This window comes from Electrophorus electricus, chromosome 7 (assembly GCF_013358815.1).
Source record: "Electrophorus electricus isolate fEleEle1 chromosome 7, fEleEle1.pri, whole genome shotgun sequence".
In the NCBI taxonomy this organism is placed as follows: Eukaryota; Metazoa; Chordata; class Actinopteri; order Gymnotiformes; family Gymnotidae; genus Electrophorus; species Electrophorus electricus.
In genome coordinates, this window is record NC_049541.1 from 10,289,593 (window position 1) to 10,314,984 (window position 25,392).

General features: G+C 41.3%; 2 protein-coding genes across 3 annotated transcripts in view; one reads left to right on the forward strand and one right to left on the reverse strand.

Moving 5' to 3' along the window:
• Positions 1-1,003: 1,003 nt before the first annotated feature.
• Positions 1,004-10,070, reverse strand: orc5 (origin recognition complex, subunit 5). The gene is made up of 14 exons (XM_026997284.2): positions 9,602-10,070; positions 9,140-9,232; positions 8,835-9,020; positions 8,071-8,145; positions 6,933-7,044; positions 5,600-5,730; positions 5,064-5,112; positions 4,696-4,786; positions 4,555-4,607; positions 3,846-3,958; positions 3,507-3,554; positions 2,765-2,875; positions 1,701-1,813; positions 1,004-1,596 (listed from the first exon to the last, which is right to left on the reverse strand). Exons 1-14 carry the CDS (start codon positions 9,713-9,715, stop codon positions 1,551-1,553), a joined length of 1,335 nt encoding a protein of 444 aa, XP_026853085.1. The 5' UTR covers positions 9,716-10,070; the 3' UTR covers positions 1,004-1,550.
• Positions 10,071-11,068: 998 nt separating this feature from the next.
• The window catches only part of lhfpl3 (LHFPL tetraspan subfamily member 3), a 32,795-nt gene continuing 18,471 nt past the window's right edge, over positions 11,069-25,392 (forward strand). Inside the window, exons 1-2 of one of the 2 annotated variants that reach the window (XM_026997321.2) lie at positions 11,069-11,503; positions 11,751-12,411. In XM_026997321.2, coding sequence (XP_026853122.2) covers positions 11,985-12,411 — 427 coding nt within the window. In that variant the 5' untranslated portion in view covers positions 11,069-11,503; positions 11,751-11,984. Of the gene's footprint in view, positions 12,412-25,392 lie in introns of both variants that reach the window. The other variant, XM_026997315.2, reaches the window with a different exon arrangement.

Genomic DNA, 25,392 nt, shown 5'->3' on the forward strand with positions numbered 1-25,392 from the left:
ACACCATGATTAGTTTTATGGATTGCTGCTGTGATTCTTAGTTTAGATCTCGTAGGGCCAGTTTTTAAAAGAAGTTTGACAGGATCAAAGTAATAAGATCAGAGAAAAAAAATCAGAAAATTGCAAGGTGGATTTGGGGTGGATGAACAAATGTCTTGCAGAAATGACATAAAAACCAATAAATACTGTAAAACACAATTGGTGTATGCTATTGTGTAGTTATGTTTATCAATCTGTGTATGTTGTCATTACTCTACCTTAAAGGGTACATTTACTACCCCAAGTCAGAAGAGTCCAGTTACTTCATAAAGGAAGCAGTCAATTTGGGTTTTAACGTGTGATCATGTTAATGCTGCTGGTACTAATCAGTTAAGGACAATACAACAGGTTCTTCTTTGGACAAATAAAAAGATGGTGGATTGTAAGGACAACTATGAATCCAGACACCCTCCAACTGCTTCTGAGCAGCCTGTGAGGATATAAACTTGTCTTTTGAAGTGGTTCGTTATAGACTTATTTATTTGACAAGGAATAATATCTGACCAGCAGATGGCAGTTGACTTCTAATACAAAGATTTCCAAATACTGATTTGGACATATCTGGATCAGCATCACTCAGTACATCAATGACAAAATAACTGAGCTCAGTTTAGTGCTGCTTAGGTAAAAGGGGGATTTGATTAGCCAGACAAATGTAATCCAGACTACAAGTTTTGAAAAACTGACACCTGATGTAATCCATTCCCAAATCGCTGGGTTACACTTCTGTAGTTCTCAAGAGCCCTGTACATTACTCAGCATTCAACACATGCAGGGGTGGATCTGTAGACTAAACACTAAATGAGGTGAATGGTTTCATACTTTTAGCACTTCAAAGAGTTACATTTTTTTTCTTCTTAATAAGTTAATTATTTTATTGACAAAGGATAAAGTTTTAAGGTTGGTATAAAGTTTATTAAAAATGCATTTACAAAAGAATGACAAGTTAAAAAAAAATGTGCATTTTGCAGAAACTTCAAATATGTTTATTTGTTATGATATTTATTTTTTAAACCAATATTATATCAATCATCATCATAAAATGATATCCAGTGACAGGTCTGTACATTATAGTATACATCAGGGTGTTGGGATGTGTAAACTTCCACATACGTACAGTTTTGGGCGCTGAGGGCTGAATTAATAATTTTATTCATTTGTTTGTTCCACTTAGCAAATGTTTAGGTTCAAGATATTTCTTGTGTTAGCCAGCTAGCCATTTGCTGTAAATCAAAATGACAATATCTGGAATGAGAAGCTGCTTCCATAATTCAAAATGAAATCTGTGAGTTCTCAAATGGTACTGTCAAAGTGGAATTAACTTAGAGCATTGAGGGAGGGACTTGGACTCAGGCCCAAGGCAAATTTAAGCACAGAAAACAAGTCTTTTCAACAGTCACATGTCATGATTCTGCCAGTGACTGCACAGCCCAGGCTTGCATCAACTTGGTCTGGCTCTCCATCAAAATGCTTTCAAAAGGAGGCTGGCTTCTGGCCCAAAAAACAGGGCTTCATAGGAAGTCATACAGGTACCTGACGATGTCAAAATTCACAGTTCTGACAACAAAAAGAAATGAGGAAAAAAAAAAAAAAAAAAGTCAGAACAAAATCAATATACATTAAAAAACACACCAAAAAATACCCACGACACCCACACACACCTGGAGATTGCGAAGATGAAGTCGAGGGAGACAGCACACTTGTATTTTGGTGTGTCCAGCTGGTCGTCATGTCCTATGTGAGTAAGGAGCTGCAGGGTGACCAGAGAGGATATCTGGGGGAGAATGCTATAGTCAAAAAAATGATCTGGGGGAGAACGCTACAGCCAACCAATGCTAGAAGCTTTTAAAGGCTTCATATGCCCATCCCATGCACTTAGGTTCATGTGCGATTATTTCTAGTTGTTTTATGTTAGAGTTGACAGATTTACGCCTAAGGTTAACACTAGGTGCTTCTATAATTATTCTAAATGCCACTGTAGTTGTGTACCACACCATGGTATGATGTGTCTCTGTGGAAGAACACATCAAGGTCATAACTCTATTTCTGAGGCCTCATCCACTCATTTCTTATTTCTGCCTGCCCACTTTCCCTCTCTGTCTCTTTTTTCCTCTTTATAGTTAAGACTGGCTGATGTTAGCATCCTAATGCGAACAAACAGAGAAACAATAAAGAACAACACTGTCTACTAATTCATCATTGGCAAATTTCTAATATTTGAGATAAACATTTCTTGCTAAATTACAAACAAAGTTTAGCGGCTTATGACCAAAATAGGATAAATATCAAATACCAATAAAAAATCAGAAATTGACCATTATTTAAAATTTGTTGGATTATGCAATGTACTGAAAAATTACCACCATTAGGAATTACTAAATTTAGTCTGGGAGCTTGCGACAATATACAAAAAGATAGACAACAGAAGGCTAGAAAGATGGATAACTAATTGAATAATGAAATAAAGTGACTGGAGGGTGGCTTTCTCGTATATACATATTGTATAGATTAACACTGTGATACACATTTAAAAATTGTCTTCCAAAGTGAGACATTTTAGGAAAAAAAGAAACAAAAAAAGGAAATATTGCCACATTCAGTACACAGATAGCAGATATAGCTGACATTAAAATCTTGTCTAATAATCTTGTCCAACCCAATGAACATTAATAGCACAACTTTTACTGCCACTCTATGTTTCAAGATTTTAATGAGATGGAACTACCTGGGAGAAGATGCTTGCTGTTGGCGCAACTCTGCTGTCTACCACACTGTAGAATATGGCCAACAGTCTGTCCAGAGGAAATGGCTTGGGTCCCAACAGATGGTTACTAGTCTGGAAGGGGAAACAAGATGGGGAAAAGGTGCCGACAGGATGAAATAGAGGAGAATGCCAGAATAAGAGCATGCACAGGCGCGCGCGCGAGAGACACATCCAAGTGCTAAGTTGTATATAAAAACAGTGTTGTGTGTTCACACCTGGTATTGACATATGTCTTGACTAAACCCATCACAAGTGGACAGCTGAGGAATGATTTGCAACTTAATAGTAGATTAGCAGTTGGTGACAGTTTCAGACCACTGGTATGGTGTCCTGTAATGATGGATTTTCCAGTTGGAGCCATGACTCCTTTGAGGTTGTCAAGAACGTGACGATTTTTACACTACGGTTACATTGCCAAATGCATGACGACCTTGAAAGATGGGCCGTGTTACAGAGGCATCGGGTCTAAATGCACTGGATTCTGTTCACAGTATTTAACACTGACCACTTGGACCAAGTTGGATGTTAATACCAGGTATGAAAGGGCTCTGTGTAAAAATAAAAAGCAAAATGACTGACTCATTCTTAAATGATGACTCCAATACTTTATTTAAAGGAGTGAAATATGGGGGAGCGAGAGAGAGATTAACAGGCCTAAATAGAGAAGGTACACTTGATGCTTTTTAAACACTTAGTAACTCACTTTTTCATGTTTCTTCAAGAAATTGGTTTTCTTAATTTTTCCATGATGCTGTCGTAAAGAGACAAACATGTTTACTTGTTCCATACCCATAATAGAGGGACAAAACATTTAACACTGTTAAAAAGGTCCCTACATATACGTTCAGCAAATACATACTGAAATCATAAAATGACAATTAATGCCTATATCAGCAGCTACTTTCCACAGCCCTGCCTGCTTTATACACACACAAGTGTTCCTAAATAAGATCAAAATCTACAGATTATATGTTCTACATCTGAATGTTATTGGAAGATCTTAAACTACATCAAAAGTATGCAGAAAGCAGAGATGGATGACCTTAAGGAAGAAGCGCCGGTCGGTGCGGGCTGGGTTATAGGAGGCCAGGTACGCTGCGATGAGCAGGAATTTGGAATAATACGGCAACTCTACATGAGCATGTGCTGACAAACCTACAGAGAAGAGATTTCACACTGGCTAAGACTGAGCGAGGTAATCCAACAGGACTATGGGCACTGTGGAGAAAGTATAGAGCCCAACCTTAAAAATGAATCTATCCTTTTGTTCATTACTGAAAAAGCTTTTGTATTATTTTCTGTACATTTTACCCAGGAATTGCACCCTGATGAACAGAAACACAACCAAGTAGCCTATTCAAAACTAGTTACAAAGGCCGCTTTAAATGAAACATTTCAGTTGGAATAAGTCCCCAAAATTAAACCCAACAGTGAACACCTTGTGTAATTATATATCCAGACTGAGGGGTATTTGCATGCATCACACTAATAGCTGGCCAACAGGAAGATGGGACAGATGTTTGTGGTTTGCTTGAGAGAAAAGAGGAGGGGGAGGAGGAGGAGAGGAGAATGTCCTCCAGCAGTACTGGATGGACCTCTTACAGCATCTTGGCAGGCCTGCAAAGTTTTAGCAGATGGCCCGTGTGTGAGAGAGTGGGTCCAGTCCACTGAATTAGGACTGCACATGACTGGGTCCACTACTGTTCCATCTGTGGGAGCGTCTGTGTGTGTGCACGCGTGCATGTGCCTACCTCTTAAAGCTGTGGCCTCCTTCTCATCCATCTGCTGCTGCTCCCATTGAACACTGAGGAGAGACACACACACACACACACACACGTGAAAACAGTCTTAAACAACCATGGAAACTTTAACTCTACCAGCCCCCTCCAGACCTGGACACCTCTCTCAGGTACACGGTCTGCATGGCTCTCTTCAGGTGCGGCTCGACCCTCCTCCACAGCTTATGTGTGTCACTCTCCTGGGCTGAGAAGGCATCATAAATCAGTTTGAACTCGGAAGTAAAAACTTTTTTTTTTTTTTTTAAACAAGTGAAGTACTATTGTAGATAGTATGCTGGCACTGAAGTATATCTGTAATACTTACATTACAACAGTAAGTAAAACTAAAAAAAGAAAAGGCCTACCATTATATTATTACACAGGAAATATATACACACACATACACAAGATGAGTAACTTCAGTGTAATAAGAGGTGTGCGTGTGTTATAATAACAGACTTCTGAAATGTTTAATGCTTTACCTTCTCCTTTTTCCAGAGGCTCACAGAACTTGGTAAAATTGAGGGCAGCCTGTTTGAGAGCAAAAACCCAAATCACATGCATGCCAGTGGGGATTAAATGATGCCCTCGCTCTGATGAAACACTTTGCACACTTTATTAGAATCCCGCTGCTCCACTAGCCTGTCACTGCAGCTTAGACATGTGTAATTTTCTGGCCTTGTGTAGACCATTGGGAACTTTTGGGTTATCCGAGATTTGAGGTTAAGGTTTACTTTATGGTGAGGTTAAAGTTAGCTATGTTCGCATTAGGTACAGTAACTATAAAACAGAAGAATCTGCAAATATATTGGCTCTTTGCAATTTCCATCTACTTCTTGCACTGTGCTCTACATTCTGCTTGATATACTCAAACTGGATATGGTATGTTTAGTGAGCTGTAGAATCTCTCTCACACACACACACACACACACACACACACACACACACACACACACACACACAAAACTACTGACAAAAACAGCAAAGCTGAACATGCTATTGTGTGTTTGGATTGTACCAGGTGTCGGAGCTCTCTCAGGTCCCTGCAGACAGAGTAGAAGACTCCAAGCAGGATGTTAATGTAGGAAGAGTACAGTTCAGGCGTGTAGGAGGGATGACTGTGTCGAGACAAGATCTGCTGGAGCTCAGCTGTGGCACAAACCACATGCACACATCTTAGAATAACTCTGGCTGAGTTTTTCTCTGCAATTTTTTTTTTTGTTCAGTCTCTACAGCTGCCGTATTTTGTGGAGACTTTTACCACTTCCCGTATGTTTCACCTATGTAGCTGCATACAACTTAAAAATAAATAAATGTATACATGATACACACAAAGTGAACTATCAAAGCATTTAGACCACTTTGTTTTTTTGCACATTTTGTTTTGCAGATTTGATCTGAATAAAATTGGAGTGGCTTCAATGCAAGTCTCTGAATACTGAGCCAAAGTCCAGATATAATAAACCCCATCAAAGATCTGTGGAGGCAGTTGAGAGACGCTCACCATCCAGTGTGACTGAGCTTTAGTCTGCAAATTTTGGGGAAACATTCAAGAACACCTGTAGCTGTAACTGCAGCAAAAAGGGCTTCTACAAAGTAATGACTGGTAACCGGTCTTATCACGTTTGTGTTTTTGATTTCTAATTAATTTTGTTATGGGTATCAGCGTAGATTAATAGCTAAAGTAAAATGTGTGAAACACTTTTTGAATCCACTGTTTACGTGTCCCCTGGTTTTGTTTGGGTTCACTCATTGTTCAGTCATATTTAAATTAAATTCATGAAAAGCTCTGCTCTTTCCAGAATGTACTAAAACTCGACACAAACTGTGAAGGAGAACCACGATCATAACATTCCTACGCAGTCCATACATGTTGAACATCTGCACTTGCCCTGAGAGATGTGCCACATCAAATACACTTTGAAGATTTGCTTCATCATATGTAGTATGTTCTGTTCACTTTATCCAATAATTGTACTGTAATTAATAATGGAAACAGCAAGATGCTTTTGGAGTAAGAACCTTTAGTTCTAGAGCAGTGTGATGCATATGTAGCACCTGTCAATAACTAAAATGCAACTGAAGTCTAATTTAAAAGAAAAAACACAAAAAACCCCACCACACTCATATAGCTGCCATCACAGCTGCACACTGCTTAATAATATGAATATCCTGTTGTACAAGGCATTCCTTACATGCTCAGTATGTGTTTTTAATAATAATAAAGACGAGGTATCCCAAAGACCTTTAGGGAAGAGTTTTCAGGACCCTGAAGAGTAGAGCCAGATATGTTAGAGCAGGTGCACTGACAGACAAGACTGGGGACCAGAAGTCCTGCACCTCTGTAATACCTTTCGTGTAATCAGGAAAATGTAGCAGCAGAGGTTCGAAGCAGCCGGTACTGGGTCGAAACTTGTCCCACACGATCTCACTGAGCAGGATCACGGTCACATTGTCATCGACCTGTCATACAGTGCCAATACTGGTAACCGAGCCCAGAACACCCAGCCTCACATAAGTTCTGAATTTATTCCTAAAGGTGACTCGCCCAAACAGCTTTACATGGGACTTACGCTATGCACCACCTGGTTCACTTAAGCCTTGGATACACTACACAACTTTTAAAATCCTTACAGATTCTGAAAAGTCTAGGTGTCTCACACTTCCCCATTGATTTTAAAGACTTTTATGGTGACTGGAAAACCTGACATCAAACTAAATGAGCAGGGCTCATACGCTACCCAACATGTTGCTGAACCAATTGGAGCAAATCAAGCTCACACAAACACATGCTCTTCTGTTGCTAGGAGACAGCAAATCCCAAACAATCATGGAGATGAAGCAGCTGTGGAGCCTCTATTAGTGCCAACACAAAAGGGCAAAGGGCATGGGAGTGGGACAAAGCCAGAACCTAATATCAGCCATGCTTAGAGAAGCTACAGAAGCTACCACAAATGTATTGGATCTTCATTTCTCTGTATCTACTTCATATATTGCACTCAAACCATTAGCATGTTTGATGTACTCCATCTGGTAATAACCTAGATTGTAGGGCTGTGCGATTTGACATATAGGTCATTACAACTGCTTGAAATGTAACAGCTATTTATTTTGTTGTGAAAGTGCTCCATGCGAAATGCAAACATGAAACAACTTTGTTTCACAAAGAAACAAATGATGAAGCATAATATCTAAGCTAAGACAGACTCAGCCTGATTATGAACTGTTGGGGTAAAAAGTTGTGTAGTGTAAAATCAAGTCCTCCTCATTTACCAAAAAAGGATGTCCAAGTTAGGTACATAAAAAAAAAAACCTTCTGACTGAACTGTCCTCAACGGACTAAACTGAGTATAGACTAAAGCAGAGGCCCCTAATATAATTCCAATAAAGACCACAATTGAGATAACTTATCAAGTTCTGTGGAACACCGCCCATCCCCAGGGACTGGACTGGGCTCTTCAGGACTAGATTAAGAAGCTATAGTCATACCAGTTCTTGTAGTCGCAGAAGACCGGGCAGCAGGTTGGCTTCCATATTTCGGAGCAGCTCTGCTCTTTCCAGAACCTACCAAAACACAGCACTGTATTTATATACAGTCCATATTTCTTATCTGTTGGTAGTACAGTGAAAGCTTCTGCTCTGCAGGTAGCACAGCCATTTAAACAATAGACATGCACTTGTGGGAAAAACAAGCATAAAAATTTAAAGGTCAAGCTTATGGTTACAGTTGATTTATAATGAGAACCTGGAATTTTTATTATGAGGTCTACAGGGACTTAAACATTTATATTCCAACTCTGCAATGTTCAAATGTGCTCTTTTTCTAACTGTGCTCCCTGAGAGCAGACATGCATTCATTTAGGCTAAAGTCTTTGCATCATGGTCACCTGAACATATATGAACACCTGGTCCCCAGGACACCCATATAAAGAAACCATATTATAACTGCTGATGTATATTTTTTACTTGCTCTGTTCCTTCCCTTTTGCTTTGAGGCATAAGGTCCTCATTCTTAGTTGAGCCACTCTGTGATTCAACATGTACCTCTGCATGTGCCTGAATAAAATACACCTGCTTTAAATATCTTCATACCTGGATGCACATTTTTCTTCCAAAGTAATTGCAGAGATGCTGCAATGACATGTAGCAACCAATAGTGCCGTGATTCATCCACAGAGTTATACAGTGTGCTAAACCAGTCCACAGGATGGCAACAGCAGTGAAAAAGGTAAGAAGAGCTGATAAACACTCACAATATAGCGGGTCTGATCGGCAGGTTCCTGGGCACACATTTGCCTGTACACCCGCACAAAGTCAGAGAAGGAGGCACATCGTGGAAGGAGAGCGGCAGCCTCCGGGCCAAACAAGGCCATCAACACCTGCTCAAAGAGCAGACCTCTCGAGAAACACTCCACACAGCTCATGGCCGCGTGAGGGAGCTACGGAAACAGCCACAGAAACAGTAGTTTAGCATTTCAGCTGTTTTTTTTTTAAGTGTGAGTTTTCCCATTATCAAATGACAGGCTCTGATTTGTAATGAGTCTTGTATGAGGCCTACCTCCAGTTCTGTTAGTAATGCAAGCACCACATGACTCTTCCCTGTGGCTCTGTGGCCGTAGATGAAGACTGATGGATAGCTGTACTGCTGAGGCTGTCAGAGGAGGAAGAGAGAGCACAAAGCAAGGCTAGCAATGCAAGATTCCAAGAGGAACATCAGCTGGATACAATCTTACAGCAGGACTTACTTTCCCTGCTACTAACAGGTTTTACAATGGGACAATTAATAATCTTTAGTTGCAAGTGTCTATTGTCAGCAACTGCTATGGTCATTTGATTTTTTGAAGTCGTTAACGTTTGTCATAAATTATATACAGACATTGGCTTTTAAACGTTTCTAGAACCAATGCTGGTTCAGACCTAAAAGCTTTTTTTAAGCATGTTTGACTTCATTACTAAGATTTCAGAGAGCACAGGAGGTTAGAGCCCTGCCGTTTGGTTTGGGTGCGCGTGTCCCTCTCACCTCGCCCATTAAGGCCAGCAACGTGCTGGCCTGTACCTCCCTACACTGGAGGCTTTCCGCCAAACAGCGGAGTTTTGCTTCAGGGTAGCCGGGGCACTGCAGAACGGCCGGCATCCTCCGAGTTGAAAGTGAAGAAAACTTTAAACCACTTAAATCTCAAACGCGTATTAATTGCGCAATACTACGTTCTAACAGCTAGCTAGGGAACTATCTGAAAGCCACGACGAAGTAACCCAGCTAGTTAAATAGCCTAGCTAATAACACAGCTGGGTGAACAAGACAGCTTGCTGGCCAAGTTATAAGCTAGCTGTGGTAACGTAAAACAACTATCTATTGGCTCAAAATATCGTTGTAAACAGTTTAGAAGCAACAATAACTATGAACCATACACTAATGTGGTGTTTCCCTGTGTTTAAAACATCGAAACTAACTTGTCCGGTAACAGACTCTCCAGCTTCACTATAGCTTCGCGCCGGTGCTAATGACGTCACATGCTGAGGACGTCACGTCCGGCATGTGGGACTTGTAGTTCTTTGTAAATGTAATTCTTTGTAAATGCAGTTCTCTCTAAATGGAACGTATGCTCTGCGTAGGGTTATCAGCTGGGCTGACCACATTTTAAAGCTCGTATGAATATTAAACTAATAAGTGTCATGAAGTGAAAAGTTATGTCCTAAATCATTCAGATGCCTCGCCGATGACCTCATAAAAATAATTTTACAATGATCGCTAATAGCCTATACATAAAAGCTTCTCTAAACACCTGATATAAATATGAAATAAAAAGAAAATTATATATATGCATAATGAACCAAGAATATATTATAGGCATCTTTTACGCTGGGAACGCTGGAGACTTTCTGAAATTTCTAATTTTGTCCCATAACTTTTAGAAAGTGTACCCTGAAACCAGTTTACCAGTTTCCTCTATAACTGGTCTTGACTTTATTTATTAAATAACAATTCAAATATGCCTGTTTTAGCAATAAAAAACAAACTTATTATGTTTGTGCTTATATTTTCTCACAAGTTGCCGAAATAGTTTTTTTGTAAAACGGCAAGCAATTGTACTATAATGTACTATAATTAACTATAATGTCGATACTTCCTGTATTATTCAAAGCCGATGGGCTTGACAAACGCGACCATAAGACCTGTCGTGAATCTCTTTCTTTCACTTCCCAGTGAAACCACTTTATTTCCTAAAGATGTCTTAAAGGCAGCGAAAATCCGAGGAGCCGCTGAAATGAACGCGTCACCTGTCCCAGTCATGACCCCAGCACTTTTCAAAGCGAAGTTACGCCCTTCAATGCGGTCATCATGTGTTCACAAGAAATGCATTTTTAAGTAGTTTACAATTCTGACTAGATTAATTACACCCCATCTAAGAAAAAAATTAAATCAAACCCGGACCGAGAAAAGTAAATGCCATTTTTAATAGCTTTTCCGTAGTGAGCGCTGTTGAGCTACAGGCGCTGTAACGTTTATGTGTGGGACATAAATTCACTCGGGCGACGTCGGCCAAGAAAGGCGGGCGGCTTTATTTGGGATTTGAACACGGGCGGCATTCCGCCTATACTGAACCGTACCGGAATGTCTGATTGGAAATAAGCCAAGTTACAATGTTGGCTGGGCTCGTCTCATCTTTCTTGCAGAGCCGATCAACATGGTAGCCCAGCGTCCCCGTAGCGCAGCGCGGCCAGCCGTAGGCGCAGGCTTGGTGACATGGTGAGCCACCTCCGTGATAGACCTGACACGACACGGACACGCACCACATGATGCAGGCAGTGTGTCGTCAGCTCGCCGGTCTCAACTACGACGCCGAGTGCATATGTCATTCACGCATGGAAAATCAGCGCTGAAAAATAAGCTTCCTGGAAGCCACCACTTGGCACACTTAAGGTATATTAGTATTCCGTTCGTCTCCTAAAGCGCCCAAGGATGCACAACTGATCAGTGTATACTACGACACGTTATTTCATTTATCTGAACAGTACGTTGACATTTAAGACAAACAACTTATTCACTGATTGAAATGGTAATCTCAGAATTGAATGAGTTGAAATTCAGCGATTTTGTTTTTTTCATTTTGCCGACACTAGGCGCAATAACCAGCGATAGTTACTACCGTTTGGTTTGTGCGATTTAGAGTCCTGTCCGTAGGACGCAGACTTAAACAGGATATGTGTAAAGGAGGACCAAGGACTGAAGCTTATTGAAATCAGAGCGTTAGGTCACGGAGACCTAACACACACCGAATAAATCACAGAGACAACTTGACAATAAAAGAAGTCAGTCTGGGAACATCTGGGAACCGTTCTGGGAACCCGCAGCTTCGAGTCCGCCGCTGCAGGAAACATCCAAAGAGGCTCGCACTTAGCCTATGGTCCCCGGCACTCCTGCAGCGATGCTGCCAGCATCCGAGGCAGCCAAAATCTACCAGACAAATTATGTCAGGAACTCTCGAGCCATCGGTGTTCTTTGGGCGATTTTCACTATCCTGTTTGCCATCGTCAACGTGGTTTGTTTCATCCAGCCGTACTGGATCGGAGACGGGGTAGACACGCCGCAGGCCGGCTACTTCGGCCTCTTCCACTACTGCATCGGTAACGGGCTGTCCCGCGAGCTCAAGTGCCAAGGGAGCTTCACCGACTTCGGCTCCATCCCGTCGGGCGCTTTCAAGGCTGCGTCCTTCTTCATCGGCATGTCAATGGCGTTGGTTCTCACTTGCATCGGCTGTTTCGCCCTCTTCTTCTTTTGCAGTACGGCCACGGTTTACAAGACCTGCGGGTGGATGCAGCTGGCGGCAGGTGAGTAGCACGAGCGGCACATCTCCCAAGGACGCGCGCCTAAAGCGAAGTGAAATGTTAGCAGGCAGGTGTGACTTTATGTAGCCTGACATCTGGATTCAGCGCCAGCATTAGCATATATGATGCAGGTATCACGCGTTGGGAGAGTCCAAGAAATTATGCACTGCTTTTGAACTTCTTAATAGTTTGTTTTCCACTAGTAGGGCCTGCTCTTAATAACCACATCCTTTTTCAGACAGAACAATATGCAATGCATGCAGGTTTAACAGTTAACTTTCTTTTGATCCAAAGTTTTCATAATCTTCTGAAGCAGCATTTGTTACAGTACATCGCATTCTGCTGACGTGATGTACTGCAAAACGTTCGTCCTTGGTGAGCCTGTGCAACTATAGGAATTGATGCTTCACTGTGAGCGGCTGCAAGAGCCACCCATGAGCTGTCCATGAGCTGTCCATGAGCTACTCAGAGAGGAAGGAGGAGCAACTTGTGTTTTTCATCTCAATGTTGCAATTTAGTCCTCTCCATAAACACCAGTCCCCAGATGATCTGGAGGAAATCAAAGCAGCCACAACTGCATTCACACCCTCTCCATTAAAAGAGAGTCTGTTTTAATGAGCACAGGCAGTGTGTGTGTATGTGTGTGTGTGAGTGAGTGAGAGAGAACGAGAGAGACAGAGCCTTTCAGATGAAAGCAACTGCAGAGAGACCTAGTCTTCCTACTCTCTGACAATGCTTTGCATGCCGTCCTGATGATCGAGGCCATTATTGCACGTTTGCGTGTCTCCAAGCCTTGCCACAGAGAAAAGGCTTCACCAAGACATTTTGTTATCTCATGTACTGCAGTGGAGTGACCGCCTGAGCTGGTTCATGCAAGCGGAGCGAGATGTGTGTACAGAGAGGGCCCGTGTGCCAGAGGCTGGGACATTGATCAGTAAAGATAGTGGGGTGCTATTGGCTGGTGCTGGACATATTGATCCAAGGACATTATAAAGACCTGCTCCAGAGCCCACCAGGGGTGGACCCATACTCAGTCTCATTGGTCCGGTCCAGCGAGCAGTTCCTGTCTCGCGCTCCCGCCACTTTGTCGTTTCTCTATTTCTCAACTTTTCATGCCTGATTATAACATCTGCTGATCCTGATCTGAGAAATAAACTTCCGTTCTGTGTTTGCGTGCATACGTGTGCCATTTAGGGCCACACACACTGTCATCAGACACAACCCAGATTGCTTTCAAAATGTATGTTGCTTCTCTTAAACATTTAATTTTTCTGTCTATAATGAAAAATCCATGGTTATGCCTTTTTTCTGCCTCCCTTAAGAGGTTTGATGTGGGGTTAAATACTGAGCACAAACCGCAGTCTGAATTTGACAGCCGGCTTTTGGCTGTCAGACTGACATGTCCACATTGCACCAGACACACCGCGCTGGTCTGCTCCCTTCCTCTAATGTCCACACATCACTCTTGCCTTACTGTCCTCCAGCTCCCTCTCTTACACCCATGGCTGAGATGAAAAAGGCTCATCAGTTTTCACCATTTTTGTGGTACCACACATTATCTGAGGATGCCACAGCACGTCTGGCACCAGCCTGGTCGCTGGATTCCAGGACATGATTGAAGGAGCCATTGTATCAAAATGGCTTTTTCCTATTGAAAAGATTTAAGGGCCCTTAAACAGCACAGAAAAGGCCTTTAACAATCGGTTGTTTCTTTTTAAAATCATGCTTGAGTGTGTGTATAAGTGTTCCAAGCTGATCCGGGGTTTGGCAAAAAGGATGTTGCAAGACTAAGGGTGTGTTTAGACTTGGTAACTTTGGCTCAGTTAAAACGAACCCTGGTGATTGCTCTGTTAGAGCAGTTCATTAAGCGTGAACACTATGCTTCCCGTCAAGCACTGGTGGGCACCAAATAAACAGACCGAGACCGCCTGAACAGGTGGGCTCATTTCTTAATGAATTCTGGTGTGGTTCGTTTGAAATAAGAACACAAAACGAACCAAAGGCATCTAAACGAATCAAACACTGGACATGATGTCACAAGATGCAAGACTAAACAGACTGCAATGAAAACAAAAAATGTTTTCCATTACAATTACCACCAGGTATACACAACCCCGATGAGAGCATTAAGCCCATAAACTCTAACATACATTATGTATCACTTTTTTTTAAATACATCACTTTTACATGCATCATTTTTTTAAAAAACGTATTGTAGTTCTATTCTAAATTTGATAGCGAGAACGCTGGACTAAAATTGAACATTTAAATTTTCTTGTTTGTACCAAACTACAAGTATGAACACACCCTAAATCTGTTGCAAGCCGTTAATGATAAAAAGGGCCAATTTTTATGTTATTAACGCGCAGCAGAACCAGAACAGAACTGCTCACACAGTTTGATAAGAATGGGACACAGACAGTACCAGTGTATCTCTCGCTCCGCTCATCTCTCTCTGCTTACCAGAACTCCATTAGGAGCACCTCTGCCCACACGTGGCATGAACTGAGACTGCTCTAGATCTGATTCAGCTCCTACTGTATGCATAGCCTCAGTCACACACATATAATAACCAGCCTGACCATTCTGTTCCATTATAACATTTGCCCATACAATCTAATCGCCCCAGGATGGTTTTTGTGAATGAGATACACTACAAGATGTTTATACAAGATGTTTATACAGATTTGGGCACAATGTCTGACTAATACATTTGATTATTTACATGAGGTGGTGGGGAATTGGTTTTTCTTTGCACAAAACTCAGTGTAGTATGCTCAATGAAGGAAGGAGAGAAAGCTATACATGCCAAACCCTCTTCCTGGAGACCCAGTTGCCTGAGATTTGTTTAGCTACCATAATACCGTAACACACCTCATCCTAATGTCCTCAGCAGTGTTGTGAAAATCCACCACAGGTGTGCTAGTTTAGGGTTGAAACTCTTCATGGTTGCAGATCTCCAGGAGCAGAGCTGAAACTAAACTCAGAATGAACAGCCTTTTGCTGATGCATGCCCATTAAGAAGGCGATAAGATCAGTGTAAAAAAAATGATGACGTTAAAAATGACATCAAACAATATGCAAATGTAGAGCTCCACGCTCTTGTAACTACATAACTTTTATATTAGTTTTAAAGTCCCTAATGAATAAATTCACATTAGTTACTGAATTATATGCTTTATTAAAAAAACAAAAACAAACAAACAAAAAAACCAGCGTGTGTTTAGTTCTGCTGAAACTGCAGTGCTGTATCCAGCTCTGCAAACAGCTCTGATGGAAGGTGAATCCACTGTAAGAACAGATGGTTGCAGGGATCTGAGCTTGCAGGTGAACTCTGTCTCCGTAGAGGACATGCCATATGAGTCAAAGCTATGATGAGGCCTCCTGGGTCAGACATGACAATTCCGGGAGGGTTGGCAGTATGATGTAACAGTTCTCTCTCACACGTGTAGCGATATGTTTAAAGTGATCAAGTTACTAATAACAGGGACACCAGCCCTATTTTAGGGAAAATTGTTAATTATTGTTAAAGACTACTTACTCAAGGTTAATTGATATGATCTCATGCTAGTCTTTAGTCTCACTCTGCAGGGATCTAATACCGCCGGTTAGAAATAACTCCTCCAAACAACAGATTCAATTAATGAATAAGAAGATTATTGATGAAGCAATACAAAGGGAAATTAAGCATGTTAAGACATAATAAATGAGACATAGACATAGCTCAGGTATATAGAACAAACTACAACAAGCTATACAAAACAAATAAAATTCCAAGTACTCGACATCTTGCAAGAGGTTCTTAAATGAATGTTTCCTCTTCAAGTTCTTCTCAGAGGTTCTGAATTTAAAGTTTCCACTTTTCCCTAACTCTCTGCAGTTACTTCAACCTCTTCTTACAGGAAAGCCCAGGAAAAGTCTAACTTCTTTTTTTTTTTTTACTGGATCCACATCTTTATCCAAATCCCTTGAAGAGAATTAACAGGGGAGTTGGCCCAACTAACTCGTACGAGTAATGAGATAGCTGGCAGAGCTAGACACAAGCATGTAGTCCAAGGACATTTGTTATAGTAGAAAAGGAACAGATGCCACATGTAAATCTGAAAGGGAAACCCGAGGACACAAATATAGGGGAAAAAGCCAATAAGAAACTTAACTAGAAAACAGATAAATACATATGACATGCTAACATTGAAGCTCAACCCCAGTAAAACCAAGCTTCTGTACATCCCAGGAACTCCCAGTCCTTACCAGGACCTCAGAGTTTCCTCCAAGAACTCCCTGGTATCACCATCTGAAGCTGCTCGTAGCCTGGGCATAACTTTGGACTACCAGTTGTCATTCTTAATTCATGTTTCAAGTCTGACCCAATCTTGCAGATGTCTCGTTTGTAACATACGAAGCATTCAGCCCTTTCTCTCGCAGGAAGCTTCCCAGGTGCTTGTGCAGTCTCTTGTACTCTCAAAGCTAGACTACTGCAACTCGCTACTTGCTAGTTTTCCTGTAAGAATCATCAGACCTCTACATCTTGTCCAGAATGCAGCAGCATGACTGGTCTTCAATCTTCCGAAGTTCACGTCACTCTACTGCAGTGTTCCCTTCACTGGCTTCCAGTAGCTGCCTTCAGATTTAAAACCTTGATGCTTGCCTACAAAACCAAAAATATACCAGCCCCTAAATGTTAATGGCCAAAACCTGATCCGTGTCTTGGGTAGTTCCAACCTAAAGTGCAGCTTGTCTTGAAATACCATGCTTCAAGTCTCATGGTAGACAAGCATGAAGACTATTCTCTGTCCTGGCTCCTGCATGGTGGAACGAACTTCCACTTGCTGTCCCTTGCAGTCTTCAAATGCAGACTGAAGACCCGTCTATTTTGGAATATATAAATGACCACTGACCCTGCTCCTTGACTAACTGAAACTTTTGTTTATTGCACTGATTGTTGTTCAAGATAGAGCTCATGTATTTTGGATTTCTAGGTATCAGCACTGATCCCTGTATTTCAACAGCATTCTAGTTCATTGGTATCTTGGACTCTAACCTATTGTACTGGCCAAGATGTATTCTGTGAGTAAATGACAAAGCACTTTTGTAAGTTGCTTTGGATACGAGCGTCTGCCAAATGCCATAAATGTAAAATGTAAACATTAAAGACCCACACTGAAACACAGAAACAAGGGGTATTTATACAGAGACTAAGATACAGGTGTGCAATGAGAATATGTGCATAGTCCCATCACTAAAAACAGTATAACACCTATGACTTTGTAAGGGGAATAGTGAGTTACATACTTATCAGGCTGGCCTAGGAAAAGAGAGCCACCAGCAGGTCTGCTTACCTTTAGGAGGTTGGGTGGTACCACAGCCATCCTAGAAGACATGGGGAACCTGAATTGACAATGCATATGTACATACTTACCGGTAATGTTACATAAATACCCATGGGTGACTGTTTAATGTTTTTTTACACTCACATAACACATGTCAAGAAAAGATCTTTTATTAAATAATTTATCTTTTAACCTTATTTCTGTATTAGAATATTCTAGGGCCAGTGGGCAGGGGTTACCTGTATAAAGGCACCCAGTTGAGCACAGCATGAGGGGAGTATCAAAGAGTAAGGTCAGATTGTTATAGCTCTGTGAGTAGAGAACAATTTAATCTGTGCAACTTTATGGTTAACAGATTTATTGTCTTACTAGTGACTGCTAAATACTTTGGACCACTGAGAGTCACTTGGGAGTTGTTACTCTGCTGTGGGAGCCTTTGTAATCACTCGACAAATGCACTTTACACCACCAAACCACCACAAGGTGAAAGCAATACAGGGCAGGAAAAACCAAAACAAAGGGCAAAACAGGGACCAAACCAAAACAAGAAAACATGGCTTGGAGATACCATGGAAACCATGACAGAAGCCCCCCTCAGCACACAGCACCCCACACACATAAACAAAATGGACAAGACTAGACTGAAACAATAGGTATAGGAGTCAAGGTTGGACAAGGAGCAGGGAGAGGAGCTGAGGCGAGGTGAGGCACAGGAGCCGGGGCGAGGTGAGGCACAGGAGCCGGGGCGAGGTGAGGCACAGGAGCTGGGGCGAGGTGGGGACTGGACCTCGTGGAAGGACAGGTAGACACGCCAGGACATGGAGCTACAGGCTAACAGATACAGGAACAGGGACAGACACTTGAATTGCCACAAGAACAGAAACAGTAACAATAACATGGACAGGGACAAACACAATTACATGTGTCAGGAATAGGAGAAGGGAAAAACTACACCCCTCCAAAACTACGCCTATGTTTTTTAGCAAGCATTAAAAATCTGCACCCATTCCCAGTTTGTGACTTTACAACTCCTAGTGCCAACTGAAGATGACAGTAAGCCATAAAATTTGGGTCAAATGTCCTTGCAGAAGTCACAAACCTTCTTTTGTTTCAAACTTTAGTTCTGTTAATGGTAGTGCAGCTCAGACTTACTTGCGCCGGGAGTAGTCTGCACATAACTTTATGATCCCCTGGGGTGTACTGTAGGGTCACTGAAAAGTGAGTGTGAGATTGGAAGAAGGGCTGTGCATACTCCACAACACATGCACATCTTTCAGTTCAATTCAGTTACATTCTGTTCAGTTGCTTATATGTTCAGTTGTGAGCTTTATTGGCATGATCATTTCAGTTTTGCTAAAGCATTTAGATCTATTACTCATACATTAATGGAGCCTATTAATCCATTAATATCTCTGTTCCTCTCAAACACACACATTTATTTAAAAACGTGTGACATCTTTGATACACAGACTTTTTGGATTGGACAGACTACTAACTGGACCTTGGACAGGTCATGGTAAGATGCTAGAATACAGATGTTGGGGTCAGCATCAGGGCTTTCAACTGAGGTGAACAGAAAGGGCAGGGCTTGAGGCAGTGAGCCTGTCAGAAGGGGGACCGTTAGAGGACTTGGTTGTCGGCCCACGATATGAGGGGATTATATGTGTGCAACCAGGGAAGCCCCAGAGTAACGGGGTGTTCAAGAGAATTGATAACTAAAAAAAAAATGTCTTTTGTGTGTAGGGCACATGTGCAGTGCACTAGGTGCAGCTTGACGGGAGGCGGGTACATGGGGTTTTGCTTTTTGTGCATAACATGCAGAATGTCATATGTTTCACCACATCCTGCTGCATGGATGGCCGGCAGTAGTGAACAGTTGTCCAATATGTCATGAAACTAGGTGACTCGTCTCCAGAGAGGTGTGAACCAGGGTAGGTTTGCCTTAGCAGAGAGTCGGAGATTTTGTAAATAAATGCTGTGGCAACAAGGACTATCAATTTCCATAGTCACATGGCCCACCAGGCTCTATCAAAGCCTGGTTTCATTTATTCTAGATTATATGAATCTCTCAAGTAGTCACATGGCATGAAAGATTTCAATGGATTTCACTTGATTTAATCTGTATCGTGCTCATATGTCTGATCAGCTACCATATCCAAAGGTAGGCCCAGAACACTCTATAACGGCACAGAGTCAACTTCATATGATCAACAGTATGTTTTTAAGAGAAGTTTTTTTATTTTAGACGTTTTATTTTGAGAAGAAGCTTTTGCAATGAGCCCTTTAAAACTTTCCTTCTGGCATGATTCTATAGGCCTTATCAAGGCCTAGTTTAATGCATTTCAGGATTAGGGTTAGGGTTGCATTTTTATATACAAATATTCCCCTCCTAAAAACAAGTGTGTCAAGTTATCATTTACATTTACAGCATTTGACAGATGCTCTTATCCAGAGCAACTTACAAAAATGTTTTTTCATTTACTCATAGAATGTATTCTAGCCAGTACAGTAGGTTAGAGTTCAAGATACCTTTGAACTAGAATGTTGTTGAAATACAGGGATCAATGCTGATGCCTCGAAGTGCAAAACATACATAAACTGTATCTCCGACAACAATAAGTGCAATAACAAACAATGTCCTACAATAAGTACTAGTGTTTCATTTACTCGACATAGATGCATGATCAGTGGTCATTTAAATATTCCACAAATAGATGCCTAGAAATCCAAAATACATTAGCTCTATCTCGGACAACAATCAGTGCAATAAACAAGAGTTTCAGTTATTCAGCATAAGAGCAGGATCAGTGGTTATTTAAATATTCCACAAATAGATGAGTCTTCAGTGTGTGTTTGAAGACTACAAGAGACTCTGCTGTCCGGACAGCCGGAGAAAGTTCATTCCACCATCTAGGAGCCAGGACAGAGAATAATCTCCATGCTTGTCTTCCATGAGCATGGTGTGTCAAACCAGGCCATACTTGAGGTTTGAAGTACTTCAGGTATGGCTCAGGCTTTGAGCATTGGCATCGTGTATGGAGGGGCTGGTCCATTTTTGGCTTTGTAGGTGAGGGAACACTGCAGTGGAGTGACGTGTGAACTTCGGAAGATTGAAGACCAGTCATGCTGCTGCATTCTGGACAAGATGTAGAGGTCTGATGATTCTTACAGGAAGACCAGCAAGTAGCGAGTTGCAGTAGTCTAGCTTTGAGAGTACAAGAGACTGCACAAGTATCTGGACAGCTTCCTGTGAGATAAAGGGCTGAATGCTTTGTATGTTACAATGGAGAAAGCTGCAAGACCGGGTCAGATTTGCAACACGAGATGAGAATGACAACTGGTAGTCCAAAGTTATGCCCAGGCTACGAGCAACTTCAGATGGTGATACTGGGGAGGAAACTGTGAAGTCCTGGTAAGGGCTGGGAGTTCCTGGGATGTACAGAAGCTCGGTTATACTGGGGTTGAGTTTCAATGGTGAGCTGTCATTCATGACGTAATGTCAGCCAAGCATGCTGAGATATGTCTGGAAACCTGCATATCAGAGGGTGGGCAAGAAAGAATTAATTGGGTGTTATCAGCATAGCAATGGTAGGAGTAGCCATGAGAAGGTATCACCAAGAGAACAAGAATACAAAGAGAAGAGAAGAGGGCCCAACACTGAGCCCTGGGACACTGGTGAAGAGTCTACATTGATTGGATATGGATCCTCTCCAGATAGGACTGAAACCATTATCACATATGATGAACAATTTAAAAGACATGCATTTGATTTCATCTCTATTGTCAAATGCCTATCCAGCATCCATAACCAAAGCTTCACATGTTTCACGTCTTCTAAGCGATATCCACCAACTTTAAAGAAATGTATTGTTGTAGAGATTTCATGTTCCATATCGCTTAGTAGAAAGCCTACACAGCAACTACTTCATATAAGGAACTCGTGTAAGATAGTGATTAAAAGTAGAGTAATATAAAAAAATACTAAAATAATACAACCTTAAAATAAATGACAGTGTTTAATGCAAACATTCCAACAAATACATCAACATATATAAATACACACATGCTTAATGGATAAAGGTGCATTTAGGCAGGGACAGAGCCATAGACAGGAATTGTGAATAAGACATGAAAGTTGCATGCCTGTTCTGTAGACACTCTCTAACTACTCATACCCATATCAGATACAGGTAACCAGGGACGTTGTTAGCCACCCCCCACTTAAAGGTTCTTTAACCACTCTCCCTCCACCCCCAAAAATAGTTCTTATTTATTCTCTTTTATTAGTGTCTCCAAATTTACAATCTACTGAGAAAAAAGGGAACTAGGAACTGGGAGAGGTGCTAATGTCGCACAACAGCCCTGAAAACCAAATCACAATTTGAGTCCGAAAGATTTAATGTTTGTGTAAAATCTCAACCAGTTTGTGTCACGCTATGTGTGAGACAGAGGATGTCTGTGGAGACTGTGTAACCTCAACATAAAAGTAAAGAAAACACATAATTTGGATGTTTGCTACAACTTCTCCGAAATGAAATTGATATGCTAGTGAAAATACCATTAAGATAGCCTAGTAGAGGAGCCCTGATGATTATGGCTAATGAACAATTGCTACTGTAGCATTACTTAAAAACCAAATTAAAAATGACTTCTACATTAAAGATTTCAACAATTTGAGCAGATGTTAATGAATGATTTGTTTTTTCATTTTTACTATTTTGGAGGGCTTAGACCCCCATTCACAAATCTCTATTGATGCCTCTGCTTTGCTAATATCCCAATGTGTCGTATAATGTGTGAGATAGAATGTCTCTCTATGTCAGAGAATGTTCATGAAGACTGTGTAACTTCAACATAAAAGAAAATATGTAATCTGAATGTCTGTTACCAATGAAATTGACAGAGAACCTTGATGGTTGATGAACAAATATTAATGTCACGTTAAAACCAAACTAGAGATGACTTTTGCATCAACCAATGCAGCATTTAGAGCAGGTGTGAATGGATGATTCTTTTTCATTTTTGCAGTTTTCCTAGGAGGCTTAACCCCCATTCATATATTTACCTGCCCCTGCAGGTAACAACTTATAAAAATTTAGGCATATGATTAGATAGTTCTTTATCTATCTCTGTATGCTCTTCATTTTATTACAAATGCCCCTTTAAGAACACACCAACATTCTCTTTATTCTGTGGTCACCTGGCCCTCTTTACACTCTCGTCGTAAGGTACATTGGTTTATGTTCATTTATAAGACTGTTCTACATCAGACTCCACTACCTACAGACTCTGTTAAAGCCAGCATCTGTTAAATATAACACTTCCCTTCACATTTAATTGATAGTTTCAGAAACAAATACTTATGGCTTCTGTTCATTTCAGTATGTTGCTGCGCGTGACTGGGCCACATTGCAAAAACACTCAAACTGGAATCGTTCATTTAAATTTACTATTTTAAAATTGTTTAAGGGACACTTTTGTTGATATCTGTTTCTCTGCTAACTGATTATTTAACATGTGTGCCATCTGCGTGGCTGTCTGCTGAATTTGTTCAAAATGACTTTCCTGTTAAATGTTAAATACAATTAGAAAATGAAAACATCAGTGCAACAGACATCAACACATCCTTTCTCCTCTCTCTCTTTCTCGCTCTCTCTCTCTCTCTCTCTCTGTGTGTCTCTAAACTATCATTTTCATCAGTTCACTCACATTTACATCAGTAAATGCACCGAATTTCTATGAGGATAGGATCAGGTCAGTGCATAGGTTCAGAGAAGAATCTTGAAAGAAAGAAAGAAAGAAAAAAAGAAAGAAAGAAAGAAAGAAAGAAAGAAAGAAAGAGACCCTCAAAATGTTGCAGTGCAAAATCTATTTAATGTCACACACCTGAGCCTCTCCCCCTTTGAAAGCTTGCCAGTTTTGGGGCAGGAGAGTGTTCCATAAGCTGCAGGGTTCAAGGAGACGAGTGTCAGGAACAAAAACGCAGCACTGTTCATTTCTCAGTGTGTGATCCTGGCTCGTCTGATTTGTGAGTCATCTTTTAGAGGTGTTAAAGTACTGATATGTAATGAGCAAAACAACATGCTTTCTCTCGTTCTCTCACACACACTCACCCTCACACACACACACACACACACACACACACACACACACACACACACACACACACACACACACTCACCCTCACACACACAGACACACACACACACACACACACTCACCCTCACACACACACACACACACACACACACACACACACACACACTCACCCTCACACACACACACACACACACACACACACACACACACTCACACACACACACACACACACACACACACACACACACACACACACACACACACACACTATGCTGTGTGATAACAGGCTGTGGCTTCAGAGGTTATTGAATCTTAAACTGACAGAAGAGCAGACACAGACAGGTTCCTGAGTGCACTGATCAGATCTATAATACACTCACAAAAGCTAACTGCCATATCCAGAAACCATGATAAAATGATTTTGAATGATTTCCGCATACTGAAGGCACTCTTTAATCAAAACATTTGAATGGCTGTGAGAAGGCTTATCAGCTATGATGTGGTCTGGGCATGATGCTATGCGATTATTGCATTGCTTATTAATGCTCAGAAAATGGGGTCCTATTTTCCTATCATGTTAACAAGTCTCTAGGCTGAAGGATGAAGGACAGTTCTAATTGAGGGCTTTGAGGTGCCCTTTTAATCTCAAGTGTGACTGGCAGTCATAATTGCAGAGTGGAAAGATCTACTTGATTCAAATTATGACTGACGTCCATGATGGTTTCACAGTTCTTAAGATGAGAGAAGCTAGTACAGACTGTGGGATGGGGTCGGGGGGTGGGGGTGATTAGCCATAAACAACTCAAGAAAGCTTTTCGCTACTGGCTATGTATTTAAATAGAGCAATTTTTAACCATTTTCATTAATGGACTCATATGCCGTGTGTTGAGCAGGTAGGTCCTTTGTTGAGTTAAATTGTCCTCCACTTAAAGCCTGTTTCAATCTCAGTCAGTCATTAAGGCCAATTTTACATGACGTCGGAAGAAATGGCAGTGCAAAGCAGTGATTAGTTTGAACACCCCCCACTCTCTCTTTCCAGCCAGTCAAAGATGACTCTGAAATTGTGGCAGTAATTTGACATTATTGGTGTTTTTCCCCAGAATGTCCTCGTAAAACTGTACTTTTTCTTCCCCAGAGCTGTTTCTGTAGCCATAAATGTTTGACAAAGCCAAATATGTGCTGTGTGCCACAGCAGCACTAACAATGTACCCAGAGTCCTCTGCTTTGCACTGGCATTACTTCTAGCCGGGGATCTTTAAACAGGCGGAAAATGACAGAACAACATCCTGGAAAGTCACACAGGAGACTAAGGACAGAGATAATGAGGCCATTTCCCAGAATCCCCTGCAGTGGTTCTGAAGATGTGTCACTCACAGTGAGCTATCTCATCCCTGTAGAGCTAACCATGTTTGTCATTGTGTGCTATGGGATAAGGGCTTCTGGGAATTAAACTGATAAGCACACATGGGATCTGAAAAGTGAGGTGTCACCTGTACAGATGAACCAGCCTGGAGGATGGCAGGTCATGTTTAATTCCACTCCTTGTGACAAAGAG

Coding starts and splice junctions, on each gene's coding strand:
- orc5 (XM_026997284.2), bottom strand. CDS start 9,715: ATGCCGGCCGTTCTGCAGTGCCCCGGCTACCCTGAAGCAAAACTCCGC. Junction 8,146..8,834: donor CCGATCAGACCCGCTATATT/GTGAGTGTTTAT, acceptor GTGTTTTGGTAG/GTTCTGGAAAGAGCAGAGCT. Junction 7,045..8,070: donor TTCTGCGACTACAAGAACTG/GTATGACTATAG, acceptor ACTGTATGACAG/GTCGATGACAATGTGACCGT.